Genomic DNA, 18,155 nt, shown 5'->3' on the forward strand with positions numbered 1-18,155 from the left:
GAGCAATTTTATCGGGCAACTTTTTTTTGCAATATTGTTTGGGCACTTTCCCCTTGAAAATGGGTAACAGATTTCTATCTGGATAATTTAGATCAATCGTGGGCCCTGTATCTCACCTGGTTGCCCATTGACGGCAACATTTGCCAAAGTTGCCCGGCAACATTGTTTAAAAAGTTGCCCAGTGTATCATCAGCCTTATTCCTCGACTGGGATCATATAGAGCTTTTTGAAGCTGCTTTAAAACTGCAATTTGGACTGCCATTGGCCAACACTGAAGTCCACTATATGTAGAAAAATTCTGGAATGGTTTCCTCAAAAGGCTTATTTTTGAATTAACTGACTGATGGGGTGAGTAAATTATCAGGAAATTTTCATTGAGCTGAACCAAACTTTTCCTTCAATGTGGTTATGTGTATATATACTGTATCTGCTCTTATTAGCAGAATCAATAATGCTTACTTTGATCTTTCAACAGCTGACCTCAAAGGACAAACCTCATCGACCAGGGTGCAGATTCCCTATACTGCAGTCAGAATACACATTTGAAGAGATGCGTGAGTTTGCATATACTGTACATGAGCCTTAGTTGGACAACACTATATACCTAATAAAGATGCTCATCTTAATGGCACCATATTTTCAAATTACAGAATTTTCTTTTAAATCACATTTCTGAACTTGTATTTCTTGCCTTCTCAGCATTTCAGTTGCTAAACCACATGCAACTCCAGATAAGGTAGATTAAGATCCTGTCCAGGACCTGGCAAGCTTTGTTCTCTGCCTTTTGTTGAACCCGGATTAGCAATCAGAAGTAATGTTTTAGAAGCCTAGCAGCTCCTAATACCAATTAACTGCATGTCTTTTGGATCAGTAGTAAGAGGTTTAGCTCTATTCATCAAATGGATGCCAAAGGGTGGAGGTGCTGGAGCAACTGATAGAGCATCAGCACTGCACGCAACACCCTGTACAGCATGAAAAGCTCAAAATTTGATTTAAATGAAACTACAATGTGTGACGGCCACATGTTTCAGCTTTATTCAATTGTCTCCCTGACAGCTACTTGTCAGCTGGTGCAGATGCAAGCCAGAATGAGTGAAAAAGCCAGAGAAAAGAAAATATCTAAAGTTGTCCACCCATCTACCTGGTAAACAGATCATATTTCTCTTCTTCAACCATCCAGTATCTTATAGATCAAAGAGCGATAGAGCACTGACATGATACGAATGCCGCTTTGAATGGAATCCATTTTTTTTTAGCATTATGCTCCCAGGAAATGCATTAACTGCTGAAACGCATACCTGGAATCCTATGTAAAATGCTTTAGATGAAAGGATCTGCCAAATGCTTAAATGTGTATATATATATATATATATATATATATATATATATATATATATATATATATATATATTTTTTTTTTTAAAAGGAGAAGTTAACCTCTAGAACAAAAATGTCCAGATAATTTACTCACCCCCTTGTCATCCAAAATGTTCATGTCTTTCTTTCTACAGTCATAGAGAAATTATGTTTTTTGAGGAAAACATTTTAGGATTTTTTTCTCTATAGTGATCTTTTATGGTACCTGCAAGTTTGAACTTCCAAAATGCAGTTTAAATGCAGCTTCAAAGAGCTCTAAATGAACCCAGCCAAGGAAGAAGGGTCTTATCTAGCAAAACGATCCATTATTTTCTAAAAAAAAAAAAAAAAGTAGTTTATATACTTTTCAACCTCAAATGCTCACCTTGTCTAGCTCTAGCTCTGCGGTTCAAGACAGTTAGGGTATGTCGAAAAACTCCCATCTCATTTTTTCCTGCAACTTCAAAATTGCCCTACATGTTTTACCTTATTTTGTAAAGGCCGTTTGATCTTCTTTGCACGTTCACTTTGTAAACCCTGGTTTGGTGTTTCTGCAGCGATGTAGGACGATTTTAAAGTCAGAGGTGAAAATAAGATGGGAGTTTTTTTGACCTACCCTAACTGTATTGAACTGGAATACACAGTACACACAGAGCTAGACAAGATGAGTATTTGAGGTTAAAAAGTATATAAATTGTCATTTTTTTTAAGAAAACAACAGATCGTTTTGCTAGATAAGACCCTTCTTCCTCGGCTGGGATCATTTAGAGCCCTTTGAAGTTGCATTTAAACTGTATTTTGGAAGTTCAAACTCGTGGGCACCATAGTCCACTATATGGAGAGAAATCCTGAAATGTTTTCCTCAAAAAAAAAAAAAAAATTCTTTACGACTGAAGAAAGAAAGACATGAACATCTTGGATGACAAGGGGGTGAGTACATTATCTGTGAATTTTTGTTCTGGAAGTGAGCTTTTCCTTTAATATTCATAAAACACAAATACATTTTCTTTTGAGGAAACTTTTCTGTTTTTAGTATGTAATTAGTTGACAGATATTTGACCCTGCACAACTCCACAGGTGGTTTGTTTTAATTAGTTAAGTTTCACTAGCTTTACCTTTGTGACTCTGCTTAAGTTTTTAATTACATTTGTAAAATAATGAGCAATAACAGTGGTCTATTTTAATAGAGGGTTTGCACTTACAACACGTTTTGGTCAGTTACCCAGATGCACGGCCATATTGACGATATTCAGATGTAAACAACAGCATGGATTGCAAGGTTAATGTACTACTGAATACGTTGTTCTGCTAAATTATGCTGTGTAAACCACAGAAAAAAATGTGTGAAAGCTGCTAAACCATATAAAGAAGGACTTCGTAAGCAGACAAAATATTTGGACAAACTAAAGTTATTAGGTGGTAAGGATACCATATAACTGGAGATATTAGTCTAATATTTTACCTACCTGACTAGAAATGATAAGAACAAACACAAATGTGACCCTGGACCACAAAACCAGTCTTAAGTTGCTGGGGTATATTTGTAGTAATAGCCAAAAATACATAGTATGGGTCAAAATTATTGATTTTTCTTTTATGCCAAAAATCATTAGGAAATTAAGTAAAGATCATGTTCCATGAAGAATTTTTGTAAAATTCCTACTGCAAACATATCAAAATGTAATTTTTGATTAGTAATATGCATTGTTAAGAGCTCAATTTGGACAACTTTAAAGGTGATTTTCTCAGTATTTTGATTTTTTTTGCACCCTCAGATTCCAGATTTTCAAATAGTTGTATCTCGGCCAAATATCGTCCTATCATAACAAACATAACAAACCATACATCAATAGAAAGCTTATTTATTGAGCTTTCATATGATGTATACATCTCAGTTTTGTAAAATTTAACCTTATGACTGGTTTTGTGGTCCAGGGTCACAAATGAGATTCTTGACCTGGAAATCCTGGTTCATTTTGGCCAACCACAAATGCCTTTTGTTCCTCATACATTTTTTTTTGCACTCTTCTCCTTGATTTGTTAACTTTTGGCAGTCTATAGTACTCCAAATGTTTTTCCTGGTCCAACCGATTAGTAAAGACCAAAACATGACAATGTTTGACCATTTTCAACAGCAATAATAAGCATAATATGCAAGTTTCGTTTGGTTCTATGGCATTGTTTACGTTCAGTGCCGCCAATATGGCCGATTGATGATGTGTCGTGAAAACACTCTGTTTTGCAGCTTCATGATCATCAAGAAATGTGTATGTGTTTTAGAAGTGGTTGTAATTTGTTACTTGTTTTAATGTAGTTTCTGACTCACCACTTGTTCTGACTTCAGGTCACGCAGGAGCACACGGAAACGTGAGGAGAGAAAGCTCAAACAGCTAAAAGAAATCAGCCAAATAATGCGGGAGAGACAGTTGCGAGAAGGAGCCACGCCGGAGGAGGAGGCAGAGGAAGCCCCCTACACTGCAGATTGGGAAGGTATACCTCAAGGCTTTGTGTTGGGTCCGCTGTTGTTTCAGTTTCTTGGCCTTTAAATTTCGTTTTATTCACTGTTTTCCAAGGCTATCCAGAGGAGACCTACCCAGAGTTTAAAATGTCCTCCCGCAGACGCAGATTTCCTAGTGTTATACTTGAAGAACCGGACCAAGTCATACCTACAGCAGAAGAGCTTGCTGAGAGAATGGAAAAAGAAGAAGAGGAAGAGGATGAGCCTGATGATGCATGTACTAATGAGGAGGTGAAAGTAGAGAATAATGAAGGAGAAAAAGAAGAGGATGACGAAGAGGAAGATGAAGAAGATGAGGATGAGGAGGAAGAAGATGAGGACGACATTGGAGAAGATCAACCCTGTCTTCCGAAAAGCATTGATGAGGATGATGAGAAACTCGAGTACCTAGATGAAAAAGAAGAGGAACAGAAACCAACCAGAAGACGGCAAATCACCTTCAGTGATCACAGACACGTTTTTCATTATCCAAAGGGTGGAGCTGTTGGATGCAAGTATGAGGAAGAGGAGGAAGAAGAACATGATGGAGAAGAAGAAGAACAGGAGGAGGAGGATGATGATGAAGGGAATGAAGAGGAAGAAAATGGTGAAGACTGTGAAGAAGAAGAAGAAGAGGAGGAGGAAGATCAACGTAATGAAGATGGCCAGGGGGAGACGGAGACAGAGAAGGAGGAGGAGGATCCACTGATGGAGGCTGAGAGCCTGGGATTTAATGATGATGTAGAATGTGATCCTGAGGAACAGGAAGTAGACCTCATTGACTTCCTACAAACATACCAACCTGAGGTAACCGTCATCTCCAACAAGTCAGAGTTATCCAAGGCTCAAGCCTCTGGGACTCTTCGAATGCGTCACAAGAAACAAAAGGTGAAGAAGTGATCAGCCTGTGAAAAAACAATAGTCTTCTGTTCATTTACTCTCTAGTTCAAAAATACCTTACTGTGAATTTTTCTTGCTTTGCTTAAGGAAACCGTTTCTCAGTAACCATTTAGGCTTTTCTGAGATTCAAAAATTTCATTAATTTGTTTCCAAGAACAGCTAGAGAACATTTTAGAGCATGCTGTGTTAAAAAATAGGCACTTTTAATACCCTTTTTCCACGAATCTTTGCCAATAAAATGTTTCTGAACAGAAGTGACTTTGTATTATCATTATTTGTGACCCTGGACCACAAAACCAGCCAACAATAATTTGTATGAATCAAAATTTAGGTTTTTCTTTTATGCCAAAATAATTAGGATATTAAGTAAAGGTCATGTTCCATAAATATATATAGTAAATTTCCTACCGTAAATATATCAAAACTTAATTTTTGATTAGTAATATGCATTGCTAAGAAATTCATTTGGACAACTTGTATATACTATAATAGTTGTCCAAATTAATATTATAACTAATACGATCCTAACAAACCATACATCAATGGAAAGCTTATTTATTCAATAAAAAATGACCCTTATGACTGGTTTTGTGGTCCAGGATCACATTTCATGAGCACTGAAGTACTGTACCACAAATGCAATGGTTTCTTAAATATTTGAGATGCGAAAATTCACGTTCAGTTTTATTTTTTCATATCTTGCGTACTGTATACAAACACTGTATATTGACCAATGTACACATTTTACAAAACAGTGTGACGTAACAGTTATACATTATCACTTTAACACAAGAGTGGTGAGATATTTTTCCAAATAATAAAAAACAGCAGAAAAACACATTAATTTTCAGTGTTTTTAACCATTAAGAGCAAACCCAAAACTGTTAGAGCATTACATAAAGTATAGAAAGTCCTGGAATGGTTTCACGAGGCAGTTAAAAAACAAACTTTAATAACTCGTACAGATTTCTTCGCAATTTGGCCAAAGAATTGAATATATATTTTATTTACTTTTTTTCTAAAACAAAAAAGGTAATATTAAAAATACTTTTCTGGGGGAAAGATAGATCTAGATTTCAAAATGTGATGTCTGAAGCACATATCTATGACAAAAGAAAAAGAATAGTAACACAAAATGTATGCCATTTGCAGCACATTTCTTGCCTTTATCTTGGATAAGGACAGATTAATATTCTAAATATTAGTTTATTTATTTATGTATTTTTTACTTAACCTAAAATGCACAGTTTGATGGACAACAACCTTGAAATTAACAGGGAACCAAATTATGATTGATTCATTTCTTAAAAACACATTCATTCAATACTAACGTTACAAGGTTTTCGACAATGACAAGATTTTGATTTCTCTTTGTTCTGACGTTTGACTCAAATTGAAAATAGTATGATAAAAATAAACTGCAAGTCATGCTAATGCATAACAAAGCATATCTAGTAAATCATTGTGTCCATATGAAGACTTTTACAACACTTTCAAGAATAGAGTTTAAGTTTGGCTTTAAGGGCAGTTGGTACAGCAGGTTTTTGGATTTTTTTCAGTTACATTGCCACACTAATAATACAACTTCACTTATTTCCTTTCTTCATTCCTCAGAGTTGTTTAGCAAAGACACAGAAGTGTACAAGCTAAAGTACAATTAAAAAGGAAGATTTGAGTTTCGTGTAAAATTCCACTCGGACACTTTGTTCGATCCACATTTTCACAATTATCCTCATGCAGCAGGAAATTTAACAGATGACTTGAACAAACCGTGTTGCTAAGTATGTTTACATGCACAGTTATAATCAAGCTACAATCACTTCATCAAGTTCTAACATTGTTAATGTAGGCAGAAATAAATCTAACTTTTAAAAGTGCATGTGAACGTACTTGCGTCAGTAGTTCCTCTGTTCTGGAAAATCAACTACTCCACAAGCAGGCAACTAATGCTGATCTTTCTAGAAAAGCCACAGCCCAGTATACTGGAAATATACAGGTTGTTCTCAAGAACAAAGAAGCTTAAAATGAGCTGCATGATAAACAACACTGGCTGAAGAAAACAACGTAGCATCTCACCAACTTCAAGCATCACAAGTGTTTCGTCCAAAGGCACAATATTTACAGCGTTCCACCATTAATCTCTGAATAAAGTGCTCAGTACATTCCCCTACAAATGTAGCGGGTCAGTATGAGATGATAATGTACTTACCCTGATATTGACCCTCACATAAAATGACTTACTACACACTTCTTCCATCATGTAGGACTTCAAGGGCTTTCACACTAGAGCTACTGGTGTGGACCTGGATAAGGTGAACCATTCATTTTGGTTTGTTCTAATGATATAAAAGCTGTTTTTGGATCCCATGTCCATTTCACACTGATTACATCTATTATGTAGAATTGTCACACATTCATTAGTTCAATTTGAATAAATCCACACCAAAAGCTTGAATGTGAAGGCACCGTTGTGCTTGAAGCACAGTGAATTATGGGCATGGGGTAAGACACAAGCAGCAGATGGTATGGAAATCTATAAATACATAAATAGCGGATAAATATGTCAGACTGTCATACTTCATACTGGCTTTAAAGTCCTTGCGAAGCATGAACTGATACATTACAATTCAAATGACAAGTGACATGTATAACTGAAGAAGTGTCACGTATGAAAGTCATTTTACAAAAGTTCATTAAATCAAATATCCATACAGTATATCACAGCTACATGTTACATTTCTTGTGAAAAACTCATAATTGATTAGTTAGTGAACATTAATTCTTTTAGAATTATGACCATGGTAAAATGATTTTTGTTTTTAATCAAAGGGACACGAGTACTGTAAAAGATCCTTATTTTAACATTAGCAAAATGTTAGTTTTACCTCGACGGTTAAGTAAAGAAAGCGAGTAGGAGATTTTTTTTGACTGCGAATGCATCCTCTTCTGATAATCTCCACCGTTTGAGCTTTGAAGTCTTTGTGCTTTCCCCCAACTGTGATGCCCTTTTTAAAAAAGCAGAAATGCTAGCATTCACACAAAGACACAAACTCGATACGCATTCATGCCTCCGAGAGGGACCCTGCTGCTTTGGAGTTCACCGCAGCCCTTTACTCAGTGATTGGGATTGTAAAGCAGTCTGGCTGGGTCTGTTCATGGTTGTGGCTGGCAGAGAGAGATGGCTACTCACAGGCTAGCTTGCTGTCAAAGCTGGACAGAGCAATAGCAAACGCCTGCAGGGCACACATGGGGTAGTTGTAGTCCATTGTAAAGACGTCCTCCGCTACACGACCAAACTGCATCACGATGTAATCCGCTGCATATACGAAAGAGAGAGTACAGGGATGAGAATTCTGACAAAACAAGTACAGTTTTTAAATAAAACCCATCTCCAGAGCATTTAGACGCTAAAATCACAATTTAAAATTTCTGATTTTCATTGCATTAGATGCAAAATATCAAACTAAGTGGCTTCAGCAAACAAATGATGCCAGCGCTTTTCTCACAACTGACATCATTTTTCGGAAACACTTTCGAATATTTTTAACCAGGTATTTTTGGATGTATGACGTCAGTTCCCCTCACAATCACACTAGCAGATAAACCACCGGTCTCTATTTTACACTACATTTACTGTCATATATTGAAACCTAACAAACTTCATTTTGTGAAATGTTTGACTTCGCTGTTCATGAGTCCCTTGTTTGTCCTGCCCATGGTTCTTCAGAAAAATCCTTCAGGTTCCACAAATTCTTTGGTTTTTCAGCATTTTTGTGTATTTGAACCCTTTCCAACAATGACTGTATGGTTTTGAGATCCATCTTTTCACAATGAGGACAACTGAGGGACTATTTCAGAAGGTTTAAACGCTCACTGATGCTTCAGAAGGAACACAATGCATTAAGAGGCGGGGGGTGAAAACTTTTTGAATTTGAAGATCAGGGTAAATTGAACTTATTTTGTATTTTGGGAAACATTTAACTATCTTCTGTAGCTTCTGAATGGCAGTACTAAATGGGAAAAAAACATGATATTTAGGCAAAATAAGAAAAATGTACACATCTTCATTCTGTTCAAAAGGTTACACCCCCGGCTCTTAATGCATAGTTTTTTTCTTTCTGAATCATCAGTGAGCATTTGAACCTTTTGTAATAGTTGCACATGAGTCCCTCAGTTGTCCTCTGTGTGAAAAATGGATCTCAAAAATCATAGAGTTGTTGCTGGAAATGGTTTAAAGTGCTGAAAAACCAAAGAATTTGTGGGACCTCAGGGATTTTTCTGAAGAACAGCAGGCAGTTTAACTGTTCAGGACAAACAAGGGACTGATGAACAACTATTACTAAACAAAAAAAGTGTATGTAAACTTTTAAACGGGGTCATTTTATAAATTCAACTATTATTTTTTCTACTACTATATATAAATGTCTTTTATGTGAAATATCTTATTCAGGTCAGTATTAAATAAAAAATAACACATGTTGTATGATCCCTCTTATTTTGGTACAATAATTAACATTTTGCAGATTTGACTTCAACTGTATACTTTTTAGACCATGTTAAAAATTCTTTTACCAAAGTGTATAAAAAATTTCAAATTAACATCATTATATTGCACTGCCAATTTTAATCTTAAAGGGATAGTTCACCCAAAAATGAAGCACTCACCCTCATGTCGTTTCAAATCCCTAAGACCTTCGTCCATCTTTAGAACACAAATTAAGATATTTTTGATAAAAATCCGAGAGCTTTATGACCCTACATAGACAGCAATGCAACTGAAATGGCCCAGAAAGGTAGTAAGGACATTGTTAAAATAGTCCACGTGACATCGGCGGTTCAACCTTAATTTTATGAAGCTACGAGAATATGTTTTATGCATCATGGTACCTTTGTGAACACGTGTCGAATACTGACACGAAGGAGAAGAAATTGTTGAATAAAATTGTTATTTTTGTTTTCTTTGTGAACAAAAATTATTCTCGTAGCTTCATTAAATGAAGGTTGAACCACTGATGTTATGGACTATTTAAATAATGTCCTTACTACCTCTCTTGGCCGATTCAATTGCGTTGCTGTCTATGCAGGATCAGAAAGCTCTTGGATTTCAATTTAAAAATATATTAATTCGTGTTCTAAAGATGTACAAAGGTCTTAGAGGTTTTTGAACGATATGAGGATGAGTAATTAATTACAGAAGTTTTATTTTTGGTGAACTATCCTTTTAATACTGAAAATTACTATTTTCCATTGCCTTGTAAAACAGGTATTAAACAAAGCTAAGAGGATCGTTTTGAACTCACGGTCATTGTCATGAATGATCTGAAAATTTTTGACGGATGCTTGGGTGACCCTGCCATGGAAGTTGAGCACATATGATTGCGTATCATCGTTCCACACAGGCGTCTTGTTGTGAAGCTCTATCACACTCTCAGTGCTTTTGTTCTGCCATCGAGCCAGCAGAGACTCATGGTCCTGCAAAACAACAGACAGATGTGGGGGATTAGTTTTCCATTAGAGCAACTTTGCCGCTAACACTAACATTTGTATATAAAATATAGGTCAAGGGTTATTGGTTGCCTCAGACAGTCATACATATTTTCAATTGATTTTAATTAACAAATTGAAAAAGATTTTTCCCTGAGCTTTGATCCTGGAAGTATTGTTGAGTAAGTATTTTGTATTTTTTAAACTACACTGGCCTTTTTAGATTCTAGCTAATTACAATCTACATGCTGGATTGTGCTATTATAAACAGCCTGCACTCACATTTCGAGGCCTGATGGAGACTCTTTCATGGTCCATGTTCATTCCAGGAATAATGACACTCATCTTCCGAGGCCCCTTGAACCCTAAAACATTTGTTTCCTGCGGAACAGAACACAAGTATCTGAATTAGTCACCATGTGACTCACAAATCTACTCACTGAGGAAAAATTCTGGGAAATCATTAATCTACACAAGCATTTTATGTCCTGTTTTCCTTTCATCAGTGGTACTGCAATATAAAAAAAACAGCCAGCAGAGGTCAGGCTTGGCTCATCGTTGCTTATGGCTTTAAGATGTCGTGCCCTCAGGGCTGGGTGCTGGCTCTGTGCTGGCCATTGACCGTGATCATGCTCACAAACTCACGTAGCAGATTGCGGCAAGCTCCTGTCGTAGATTCCCTGCTTCTAGGCTGGATGTGGTCTTGACTGGGTTAACACCACTGTCATATACCGTAAACTTGGTACCCATAAGGTTTGATCTGTGGAAATGACAATGGTAAATTCTTACAATGAAGTTTTTAGCATGTCACAGCGAAGGGATGAATCTCCCAAAAATTCTCAAGAATATATTCAGGCCATATGTTACCCTGAACCACAAAACCAGTCTTAAGTAGCACAGGTATATGTGGCGATAGCCAAAAATACATTGCATGGGTCAAAATTATCTATTTATTTATAAATCATTAGGATATTAAGTAAAGATCATGTTCTATTAAGATATTTTGTAAATTTCCTACCATAAATATATCAAAACTTAATTTTTGATTATTAATATGCATAGCCAAACTTTGTTTGCACAACTTAAAGGCAATTTTCCCAATATGTATTTTTTTTTTTTTTGCACCCTTAGATTCTCGATTTTTAAGTAGTTGTACCTCAACTAAATATTGTCCTATTTCGAACACTTATTCACTTACACTTATGACTGGTTTTGTGGTCCAGGGTCACATATTTCACATCAAAATTAAAATAAGAAAACGAAAAAACAATACAAATGCAAGCTTTTTTATTTTTTATAGCTTTTTTTGTACTAACAATTACGGCAATGTAACATTTCATATAAAAAATGTATGTATTGAGACTCAAACATCAGCATGCACACAGTTGCTTTCTCCTCATACAGTATGAATGAGGACACTCCAGCACTAATAGGTTTAAATAGGTTCAGCAGTGCACACATGCAGACAAACTCATTAAAGTTCCCTCTCAAATGTTTAGAAAGAGACACATGGCTCTTGTCTCTAAGAACAGCGTAGATTTAAGTAAAGCTACCTTATGATTCACACAACACAATGAATCATCTTTAAACGTACCTCAGTTTGCCAATAAAGCTCTCGCCGCCTCGTGATAGGTCAGTAGGGTCGATGGAGATGAGGTAATTGGATGTTTTGCTCTTCTTTCTCTTCCTCCCGGCTAAAAGGAAAACCTAATGTATAACAGAATTTAATTGGACACTGAGCAGCAGCGCAAAACTCACATCAAATACATTCAACAGAAATTGAGACATAAACAAACAATCTGAGACAACGTTTCCATATTTTGTTTGGGGAAATGGCAACTATTAAACGCATACATGGAGAGACATAGAAATGTGTGTATGGATAGCTATATATCTGTGTAATGAGAATAGAAATAAAACAGGCTTTTATTATCTGAAAGAGTGCAGAGATTGGAAAATTGGCTATGTGTGTTATTCTATTAGTGACCCTGGACCACAAAACCAGTCATAAGGGTACATTTTTTGAAAGTGAGATTTATACATCCTCTGAAAGCTGAAATAATCTTAATGGTTTGTTAGGATAGGAGAATATTTGGCTGAGATACAATTATTTGAATATCTGGAATCTGAGGATGCAAAAAAAACTAAATATTGACAAAATCACCTTAGTTGTCAAAATAAAGTTCTTAGCAATGCATATTACTAAACCAAAATTAAGTTTTGATATATTTATGGTAGGGAATTTACAAAATATGTTCATGGAACATATTACACAATATCCTAATGATTTTTGGCATGAAAGAAAAATCAAATCATTTTGACCCATACAGTGTATTTTTGGCTATTGCTACAAATATACCTGTGCTACTTAAGACTGCTTTTGTGGTCCAGGGTCACATATTGTCTTATCCTAACAAACCATTGAAAGCTCATTTATTCAGCTTTCAGATGATGTATAAATCTCAATTTCCCAAAAATTACCCTGGACCCTTGACTGGTTTTGTGGTCCAGGGTCACTGTTAAGCAAGATGCCTGTGATTTAGTCCTGATATTTTTAGGAAAAGCATGTCAAGCGCAGCAATATTATGGTTAATTGTCATTTAGCTAAATCTCCCTGTGGGCTAAATTTGGTTCCTTTCATCAAAATCAATCATTTCAAGCCCTTCGGCAAATTGGAAGAATGGAGTGTCACTTATTGGGCTTGATTGCTGGCGCACAACAATGATGACTTACAAACAAGCCAAACTCTTCAGGAAAAAAACAGGAATAATCAGTGTTTTGTTGTGTCTGACCTTCTTGCCATCCTCTCTCTCCAGATGGAGGTAGTAGGTGGGGTACATGCCCCTGTCCATGCCCTTCTTATCCCGTGTGATCCTGCATTTCACAGTCACCCCTTGGGGTGCGGGTCTGAGAGTGAACTCCTCCAGGTCATCCACGTCGATAGACGGTTCATTGGCCAATGGGGTGGAAGCTGAGGTCGCCTCCTGTCACATTACGCAGATAGAGATCGATACCAGTCTATGGTAAATTTTTATGTTGAAAGAAGATTACACTTGCTGATTATTACGCAATAAGTACAATAACCATATTTATACATACACAACATACACAATCGTAATCGTGTGTGTATATATATATATATATATATATAGTCAAGCCCGAAATTATTCATACGCCTTGCAAATTCTGACTTAAAGTTACTTTTATTCATTTATTTTTTTCCACCAGAAATGACACAGGCTTCTCCCAAAACATAATAAGACAATGTACAAATGGCATCATTGTGGAAAAAAATAATTCTCAGCTTTTATTTACATTTGAACAAAAAAGTGGCATGTCCAAAATTATTCATACCCTTTGCAAACGGTCACAGTCTATGGGAAAATCCAAAGTTCTATACCATTCCAAATAGTCCAAGCTGTTTTAAAGCATCCTAATTACCCTGATTCATTGGGAACAGTTGTTTAAATCAACACAACAGGGGTGAAAAACAGAAGCTCTCTGCTGTTGGTTTGTGGACAGTCATGGCTAAGACAAAGGACCTAAGCTGAGGACCTGCGGCTGCGCATATTGGCTGCTCACAAGACAGGAAAGGGCTATAAGACCATATCTAAATGTTTTGAAGTTCCAGTGGCTACAGACATTCTGCACTGTAAAAAATCTCAGAGGACGTGGTCGGAAGCCAAAAGTGACACCTGTGCTGGCCAGGAGGATAGTGAGAGAGTTAAAAAAAAGAATCACCACCAAGGCCATCCTGATGAATCTGGGCTCCGCTGGTGGCAACATCTCATGGCAGACAGTCCAACGGACACTGCACACTGATGGGTTCCACGGACGCAGACCAAGAAGGACACCAATTCTCCAGATAAGGCACACAAAAGCCCGCTTGGCCTTTGCAAATGCTCATCTGGAAAAAGAAGAAGACTTCTGGTCTTCTGTTTTATGGTCAGATGAAACAAATTTGAATTGTTTGGCCACAATGGTGTAGCCTTCATTTAGCGTAAAAAAGGAGAAGCCTTCAACCCTAAGAACACCATCCCCACTGTCAAACATGGTGGTCGAAACCTAATGTTTTGGGGGTATTTTTCAGCCAGTGGACCAGGGAACCTAACCACAGTAAACGGCACCATGAAAAAGGAGCAATACATCAAAATTCTCAACAACAACATCAGGCAGTCTGCAGAGAAACTTGGCCTTGGACACCAGTGGACATTTCAGCATGACAACGACCCAAAACACACAGCAAAAGTGGTGAAGAAATGGTTAGCAGACAAAAACATTAACGTTTTGCAGTGGCCCAGCCAGAGTCCTGACTCGAATCCAATTGTAATGAAATAGTTGGAGCTCATCGCTAAAGATGAATGGGCAAAAATACCAGTGGAGACATGCAAAAAGCTGGTCAGCAATTATAGGAAGCATTTGATTGCTGTAATAGCCAAAAAATAGGCTTTTCTATTGATTATTGAGAAAGGTATGAATAATTTTGGACATGCCACTTTTTGTTCAAATGTAAATAAAAGATGAGTAATATTTTTTTCCACAATGATGCCTCTTGTACATCGTCTTATTATCTTTTGGGAGAAGCCCGTGTCATTTCCGGTCAAAAAAAAAACAAAACTTGCTGGTTGAATAAAAGTAACAAATTCAGAATTTGCCAGGGGTATGAATAATTTCGGGCTTGACTGTATATATAAAAGTAAGACTTTTGTTCATCTTCAGAACACAAATTAATATATTTTTGAAAAATTGTTGAATGAAGTCGTTGTTTTCTTTGTGCGCAAAAAGCATTCTTGTAGTTTCATCAATTTAGGTTAAACCACTGATGTCACATGGACTATTTTAACGATGTCTTTACTACCTTTCTGGGCCTTGAACATGTTATTTGCACTGATGTCTATGCAGGGTCAGAAAGCTCTCGGATTTCATCCAAAATATTCTAATTTGTGTTCTGACACGAGGGTGAGTAATTAATGACAGAATTTTCATTTTCCGTGAACTAACCCTTTACAAACAAACAATAAATAAATAGAACAAAAAGTTATAGAAAATTCTTTTTTTTTTTTTAAACATGGAAAAACGACTCATTATTAATGAATCAAACATTCCTGTGGTCTGAAATGTAAGCAGCTGGGATCAAAACTGAAATGAAAGTTTTTTTTTAAACATGGAAAAACAAGAACATTTTGTAACACAAAGATAAAGTACTGTAAAAATGTAAACTTCTGGTTATAATGTCACAGCTATAATTGGGAAAAAAATAGATCTAAAGGTCTGGGACCTCGTTGGCAAAGGATTTTTTTTTTTTTTAATTAAACCTGGGGGCGGGGGATGTAAAAAAATGTAAAACAAAGACAAATTATGATTCTAAATGTGGGTAAAATGTTACTAAAAGTTAATAAAAAAAACTTCTGAAACCCCATTAAAAACAAAGACATTTGTGACCCTGGACCACAAAACTAGTCATATTTGTAGCAAAATCAATTTTTTCCTTTATGACAAAAATCATTAGGATATTAAGTAAAGATGTTCCATAAAGATGGTTTGTTTTAGTTAAGTTTTGTTTTAACTTTACTAATTGGTAATACGCATTGCTAAGAACTTCACTTGGACAACTTTAAAGGTGATTTTCTCAATATTTTGATTTTTCAGATTTTTGATTTCAGATTCCAGAATTTCAAATAGTTGTATCTCAGCCAAATATTGCCCTCTCCTAACAAACCATACAATCCCAGTTTAAAAAAAAAACCTGACCCTTATGAATGGTTTTGTGGTCCAGGGTCACATTTGTTATATTTAACACTGAAAAAAAAAATAATCTACAAATTTCACAAAATGTACAGCAAAGAGAAGTTGACGGATAACGAGATGTGAACTCCATTGTACAGATGGTCAGATGTGCTTGCTTTAATTAAATGATAAAAATGCATAATAGACGTATTTTCACTGGTAACTCAGCTGTTTGGACCCCATTATTAATGAATCAAACGTCCCTGTGGTCTGAAATGTAAGCAGCTGGGATTAAAACTGAAATGTTAAAGAGCAACAAAGCAGCCCAGTGACGTTAATAGGGTCAGACCCAGGAGACATGGATGAGCCACTACACAACCAAATAAATAACAGCCGAATTTAGACTCCATGTCTTTAGTTTACTGGAAATAACTTGGAGATCTGACAAATAACAAGCACAAGAATGTTTTTCCCCCCCTCAACTTCAATGTTTAGGTTAAAATGTGTGTATATGCAAAATATATGACAAAGATGCTGTAGGTGGTCACCATTTCTTTAAAGTTTAAAATTATTTTTCTGCAGTATGGCAAATAAATATATCTTTAAAATATCCATGTAGTCTCTCAATTAATAAAAGCATAGCAATTCATTAGAAAAAAATGTTCCTCAGAATAGATTTTGATTAATCTAATCACACTGCACAACACTACAGGTATTCTCCCTATTTGACTTATCTACTAATACATTTTTCTTAGAAATGCACTTTTTTTTTTTTTTAACAAAACACCATATAGAAAGATCGCCAATGAGACAGTGGCAAGAGCAGGGGCTTCAAACAGGCACGGTTTCCATCAAGTTATTTTAAGAAAGTAATCATTTCACTGTTGCCATAGGAAACAACAGGACTATGACCCTCCATTTCCAGCATTGCAGGCTTTGTGCCAAGGTAGACACAAGAGAATACATCCTAGCATGACAAAACACAGACTGCTTGTGTCAGCACTGCACATGTAACACAGCTAGACACTGAGGAGTTCATATTTGGAGTTAACACACATAGACTGCTCAAAATAGCAGTCAACCTTCAGTTTAACATCTCAGAATAGACAGGAATGGATGAGGGCTGACCTTTACCAGCACTATGCAAAATTGCTAGTTGGGGAATCAACAAAAAATGCAATGTGGGGTGTGGTGGGTCAGAATCTTATTGATGCTGAACTGCATTTAAGCCAAGGATCTTTAACCTTTTGCAGGCCAAGGAACTCCTTGGTGTACAGAGTGACGGAACAGTGACCCTCTGTTACATATTGTAAAAAAAAATATGTCATTACTTGCATTTAGTACCATTATAATGCATTCACATATGTTATAATGCTTACATTGCAACCCCATTAAAATAATAATTTAAATTATTACTGTATTATTTGTATTTGAACAGATGTTCAGAATCATATATGTGTGTATTACAACTTAATTTTACTTTCTTAATGGATTTAATGCTTAAAAAAGGATTTAATGCTTAAAAAAATAATGTGGGTCAATGAAATGTTTATCAGAATTGTACCTTTTTAGATTTAGCTTTAGAGTTAACTTTGTATTTATATATTTTACTATATTTTTATTTAATTCATATTTTAATTCAAACATACATAATTTGCCACTGAATAAAAAAAGTTAGTGACTCTTTACCTCTAGCAATTCTTTTTTTCTCAGAATTATGGAATATAACCACAATTGAGAGAAAAAAAAGTCAGAATTACTAAATAAAAACTCACAATTCTGACTTTTTTTTTCTCAGAATTGTGATATAAACTCACAATTGAGAGAAAAGTCAGAATTGTGAGATACAAACTTATTTCTCAGAACTGCATGATATTCACAATTGAGAGAAAATAAGTCCAAATTACGAGATAAAAACTCAAAATTCTGACTTTATTTCTCAGAATTGTGTGATATAAATTCACAATTGAGAGACAAAAGGGCAGAATTGCAAGATAAAAACTCATAATTCTGACTTTTTTTTCTCAGAATTGTGATATAAACTCGCAATTGAGAGTTATAAAAACCTGTTTTTGCCACTGAATAAAAAAAAGGTTATTGCATCTCTTTATTTCACAATTCTGACTTTTTTCCTCAGAAAGATTGTGAGATACTCCAAGTCCAATTTTAAAGGGGAAAAAAGACTTAGAGT

General features: G+C 35.8%; 2 protein-coding genes across 4 annotated transcripts in view; one reads left to right on the forward strand and one right to left on the reverse strand.

The window, feature by feature from the left end:
- The first annotated feature begins 451 nt into the window (after positions 1-451).
- Positions 452-5,046, forward strand: ric3a (RIC3 acetylcholine receptor chaperone a). Its single transcript, XM_073836625.1, has 4 exons — positions 452-554; positions 1,057-1,144; positions 3,701-3,846; positions 3,930-5,046. Exons 1-4 carry the CDS (start codon positions 452-454, stop codon positions 4,751-4,753), a joined length of 1,161 nt encoding a protein of 386 aa, XP_073692726.1. The 3' UTR covers positions 4,754-5,046.
- A 352-nt stretch (positions 5,047-5,398) lies between these two features.
- The window catches only part of tub (TUB bipartite transcription factor), a 103,301-nt gene continuing 90,544 nt past the window's right edge, over positions 5,399-18,155 (reverse strand). For all 3 annotated transcript variants that reach the window (XM_073837147.1, XM_073837145.1, XM_073837146.1), the window contains 6 exons: positions 13,030-13,221; positions 11,832-11,944; positions 10,883-10,997; positions 10,520-10,618; positions 10,054-10,225; positions 5,399-8,069 (listed from right to left, as the gene is read on the reverse strand). In XM_073837147.1, coding sequence (XP_073693248.1) covers positions 7,936-8,069; positions 10,054-10,225; positions 10,520-10,618; positions 10,883-10,997; positions 11,832-11,944; positions 13,030-13,221 — 825 coding nt within the window. In that variant the 3' untranslated portion in view covers positions 5,399-7,935. The remainder of the gene's footprint in view (positions 8,070-10,053; positions 10,226-10,519; positions 10,619-10,882; positions 10,998-11,831; positions 11,945-13,029; positions 13,222-18,155) is intronic.

Source organism: Garra rufa, chromosome 3 (genome assembly GCF_049309525.1).
Source record: "Garra rufa chromosome 3, GarRuf1.0, whole genome shotgun sequence".
NCBI lineage: Eukaryota > Metazoa > Chordata > Actinopteri > Cypriniformes > Cyprinidae > Garra > Garra rufa.

Coding starts and splice junctions, on each gene's coding strand:
- ric3a (XM_073836625.1), top strand. CDS start 452: ATGCTTACTTTGATCTTTCAACAGCTGACCTCAAAGGACAAACCTCAT. Junction 555..1,056: donor ATACACATTTGAAGAGATGC/GTGAGTTTGCAT, acceptor TCTCCCTGACAG/CTACTTGTCAGCTGGTGCAG. Junction 3,847..3,929: donor CTACACTGCAGATTGGGAAG/GTATACCTCAAG, acceptor CTGTTTTCCAAG/GCTATCCAGAGGAGACCTAC.